A 4,798-nucleotide genomic window follows, 5' to 3' on the forward strand; every position below is an offset into this window, starting at 1 on the left:
ATAATTTACTGATGTTCTACCAAATATGTAAAAATCTATCGCATTTAGGGGGCACGGGTGGCCTAGTCGTCTAAGGCGCCGCGATTCGCTGTGCAAAGGTGCTTTCCCTTGGGCACGCCAGAAACCTATGATTGTGGGTTCGAATTCCGGTTCGCCCCGATTATGTTTCTATGTTTGTCACCATACCCGTGCTCGTGGGTTTCACCGAAGTGGTAAACGTCTGAGACCTGCATCACTTCGGGCTTTCCTCCCACATTACGCTGACACGCCACGATATACAATGTATATGTTCAATCATTAATGTGTTTATCATTATCCATGCCAGGTAAAACCAATGGAAGTCAAACAACCGAAACCACGAGAGTGGCTCTAACAACCAGATCAAGTGTAGAGAGTGTTGATACCCGAGTCATCATTCCTGTTGTTGTCGTCACAGTACTTGTCCTTGTGGCCTCTATCTGCACAGTGATTATCTTGAAGAGGTAGGTTCTGCCATCAATCATATGTTTCAGAAGTGACAAATTAAAATTGATATTCCTACTTCGATCCGTGCCACATGAAACGAAACAAAACAAACAGACATCTAACAAACAATGTGTGACAAGTTTGTTATGACCTGCCTAGAGTGAGTGGATTATGGCAAGGTTATATTGTTACGCGCATCCTGTAATTGTTGGTGCAAGAAGTTAGGAAATACAACTTCCCCGTTTGAATGTCCAGAAGGGAGTTAAGGATACGTACAAGTATCCAGAATAGTGGTTTGTCATTATTTATGATTTATCATGAAGGAAGTATTCAAATGAGAATAATAAGAGTGTATCTAAGGCATATGAAGGAAGGCTTGTGACCAAAGAAATATAAAGCCATACTTTGGCCATAATATTGTATGCTCGAGCATGTTTTAGCCAAAATGTTGTGATTTCGCCTGTCAGTATAACGCTTGAATCACATTCTTACACCCGTAGTTTCAATCAAGCAGAACTTAGTTTTGAGAGTATCTTAAGCATTGGGCAATATGTTTTTCACGAAAAGAGAGTTAATCAAGACACCATTTATATATATATATATGTGTGTATTGAAGGAAATATTGAAGGTATTGAACAACGAACACCTAAATTGATTCACAGCGAGATTACTGTAGTTGTATGGCCAGCTAATTGCTGAGGTTGTTAGTAAAATTCCAGCCTCAACAGATTCAATAAAACCTATTTCTATTTGTACAATAGGACTCTTATTGAAGTGGTGCAAAATATATGCTTTTAACGAAGTATGATGTTGCCCATCAGGTACCGGTTATGCGGTATGAGCCGAGCATTAGGCATGTTATATAGGGAAACGACCAATCCATGAAGCTACTGTAGTATCGTTTTGGTAAAAAATATTTGATGACTCTTATATGGCTAGATCAGATGAATTGATATGTTTAGTTCAAAGGTTACCCATTTGATGAGGATCAATCAAGGCGCCAATATCCTGTAGAAAATACATGCACAATTGAACTATAACTTCCGTCTTTACAGATGCAGAAAGAGGGGTAAGTATTGTACTGGAGGCTGAAACGGTGGTTCAGTAGATATACATAGAAGAGAGTGGGGGTCTTGTTTTTTCACAACTATCATTTCATGTTTAGTTTTCCACGTTTCTTTAATAGAGCGTATGTTTTACATCCAACATAACAGTCAATCATAAGCTATTAATTTAGGCTAAAGACTGGAGCAAGTGTAAACAGATATTTTGGGAAAACAGTTGACTTCCAGAAATTGTTGGCATTCTCTTTTGAACTTCTGCTCTAGAAGTTGCACAAGTCAAAGGAGTGTGTTGGAGTATAATCTAATAGACATTTCCTTCTATTTATCAGAAGTACCAGACCCAGAAGGGCAAGATTTATTAGCAAGTGAGTCAAACGTGTTTTAAGATAAGAGTTTTTGTTACAGTGTAAATACTTAACTGCCGTTAGTGTTCAATTTCCATTCGGAATATATATAACAGCATATTTAAGAAAGATTATCCTGATCCAATATTATGAAACACGAAGATTGTATATGGTTCTGCTTTTATTCATATGTAATTAATAATGTTTGTGTGTTGTTCCGTTATTTTGTTTTCTGCTAAAAGTGCCATTCAATGCTATTTAAGATTTACAAAATATGTGACGCCTCTACTGTTACAGTTAAATCTCACAGTAGTCAACTAGAAAGAGATGACACTGATCTACATATCGCCTGCAAACGTGGAAACGTTGATGAAGTTAGACATGTCTTGTCTAAGCGTCTCACAAACATCAACACGAGTGGTCTGTATGGCTGGACACCACTGATGGCTGCGGCAAGGTATGGACAAAGAGGCGTGTTTGATTTTCTTGTGAGCAAGGGATGTGACGAGGAGATGATTGACGACTCTGGTAACAATATCCTCCACGTAGCCTGTCTTGGAGGAGACTTGAAGTTAGTGAAGTCAATTCTGGTGAAGGAGACTGTTGGGATAAACAGTAGAGGCCATTGTGGGAGGACGCCAATGATGGCTGCAGCGCGTATGGGACACAAACATGTTTTAAAGACTCTGTTGAATAGTCAATGTGATGCATCACTCGTAGATGATGACAATAACAACATACTTCATTATGCGTGCATTGGGGGACACCTGGACGTAGTGCAGTATATCCTGAAAAGGACTATTATAGACATTAACAGTAAAGGGAAACATGGCATGACTCCAGTGATGATCTCAGTAGAGATTGATCACCGACACATGTTTAATTTACTTGTGCACAAAGGAGCTGAACTGTCACATGTCGATGATAATGAAAACAACATTCTTCATTTGACCTGTTCTAGCGGGAATGTAAAAATGGTGACAGATCTACTTGCCAAAGATAGTGTGGACATCAACAGTAGGGGACAGAATGGGGGAACAGCTTTGATGTGGGCAACATGGTGGCACCAGAGTGACGTTATTGACTTACTTTTGAGCAAAGGAGCTGATGCATCACTAACAGACAATGATGGTAACAACATACTTCATAATGCGTGCATTGGGGGACACCTGGAGGTAGTGCAGTATATCCTGAAAAAGAACATTGTAGACATCAATTGTAAAGGGAAACATGGCATGACTCCAGTGATGATCTCACTTGATGTTAGACACATGCTCGTGTTTGATTTTCTTGTGCGCAGAGAAGCTGATCTGTCACACGTAGATGACAATGGTAACAACATTCTTCATCTAGCATGTCTCTGGGGGTGTAAGGTGATAGCAAAGTATATCCTCTCCAAACACATTGTTGACATCGACAGCAAGGGACAATCCAGTAGGACACCAGTAATGATGGCAGCAGTGAGTGGACATAAAGAAGTGTTCAGCTTACTTGTGAGTGAAGGGGCTAATCTGTCAAGCATTGATGCCAGTGGTAACAACATCCTTCATTTGGGATGTTTAGGAGGAAGTGAAAGCATAGTGCAGCACATCCTGTCACACAATGTTGTTGACATTAATGCCATGAACCATGATGGATCAAAAGCTACTAATATCGCCACAGAACAGGGTCATAGTTCAATATGTGAACTTCTTGGACCGCAGCCTACCAACTGAAACAAATGTGTATAATATCAACAAACATATGCAAAGATTGTTCTAAGATTTCTGGAAGGATTGGTTTAATGTGACGTCACATAAGTAAACTAAAGTACAAAAGAAGGTACATACCTGATATATAGGGATTACTTCCTAAACATGTACATGTACATTGACGACTGACCATGCCTATGACCCTCTGTGAATTTTTTAAAGAAAGATCATGTTATGTTGTACTTTAAAAAATGTGAAATGTGAGTTGACATATCTTGTCACACAGTAATGTGGAGAGTGTTTTTATCCCTCTGAATCTCCACGTGTTGTACCAAAAGCCTCAAGGAGTGAAGTGTTACATTATTTTTGTCATGGGGATAGTTGTGTACAAATCTTTGCTAAAATTGTATTCAGTTATTTTCTGAGTAGGCAAAAGGTCGAGCCAATCCTTCGATATTTTGAGAATCCACATTGTATTACTTTCATTTATCTCAAATATTTCTGAGAATATAGAGAAAGCCCTTTGGTGGTACAATAAATATATTATTTACATATCTCTCTTTGTACGGATGTTTATGGAGCTTTTGAAACATGCATGTCTGCATGGGCCGGGTCCTATCAATCGGCTGATCATGCCAAGCCCCGAGAGCATAACTTCTCTTGCTTATCTCACTATTAAGCTTGAAAATTTATATTTATGATTTGCATCGTTTGAATATACGTCTACATTGTTTTTCACTCCACTTGTTGTAAATAGTAATCCATGGGACAGTCTCGTGAAGATAATAAATCTTTTGTTCGAATATGTTATTTGAGTGTAATTTGTGCTGTAATTTGGAGATCCTGTTGTTATTAGCGTTGATACTTTGCGTGCTTGCGTTCGTGCGTGCCGATTTTATTGTGCTACCCCACTGAGATATCATGCTGAAGTTCAACATGAATACTCCACTCAGACACAGCATACTTACTCCAAACCGATCAGTCCTTCTTTTAGCCCCTCAACGCTGGGCGCCAGGCAGGTTAGAAATAGTACCATCTTCTATTTTTTTGGTATGACGCGGCCGGGGATCAAACCAAGACCTTCCGCTCTCTGGGCGAAAGCCCTACCTCTAAACCATCGCACACTTCTAGCATCGAATGATATCCAACATGATGACGGGGATTATAGGAGAACAATGTTTAACTGATTTTTTTCTCGTCGAACGTGTTTCTAAAAATTGCTTTAAATACGTAC

General features: G+C 39.3%; 1 protein-coding gene and 1 long non-coding RNA gene across 2 annotated transcripts; both read left to right on the forward strand.

Annotated features, from left to right (window-relative positions):
- The first annotated feature begins 248 nt into the window (after positions 1-248).
- Positions 249-1,894, forward strand: LOC124126224. Its single transcript, XR_007219535.1, has 3 exons — positions 249-482; positions 1,521-1,534; positions 1,859-1,894. It is a non-coding gene; the product is annotated as an uncharacterized LOC124126224 (long non-coding RNA).
- Positions 1,895-2,316: 422 nt separating this feature from the next.
- On the forward strand, positions 2,317-3,588 carry LOC124123151 (putative ankyrin repeat protein RF_0381). Its single transcript, XM_046486420.2, has one exon. The coding sequence runs from the start codon at positions 2,317-2,319 to the stop codon at positions 3,586-3,588; it is 1,272 nt and encodes a 423-aa protein (XP_046342376.2).
- The last annotated feature ends 1,210 nt before the right edge of the window (positions 3,589-4,798 follow it).

Source organism: Haliotis rufescens, unplaced genomic scaffold (genome assembly GCF_023055435.1).
Source record: "Haliotis rufescens isolate VD_foot unplaced genomic scaffold, xgHalRufe1.0.p SCAF_9, whole genome shotgun sequence".
In the NCBI taxonomy this organism is placed as follows: Eukaryota; Metazoa; Mollusca; class Gastropoda; order Lepetellida; family Haliotidae; genus Haliotis; species Haliotis rufescens.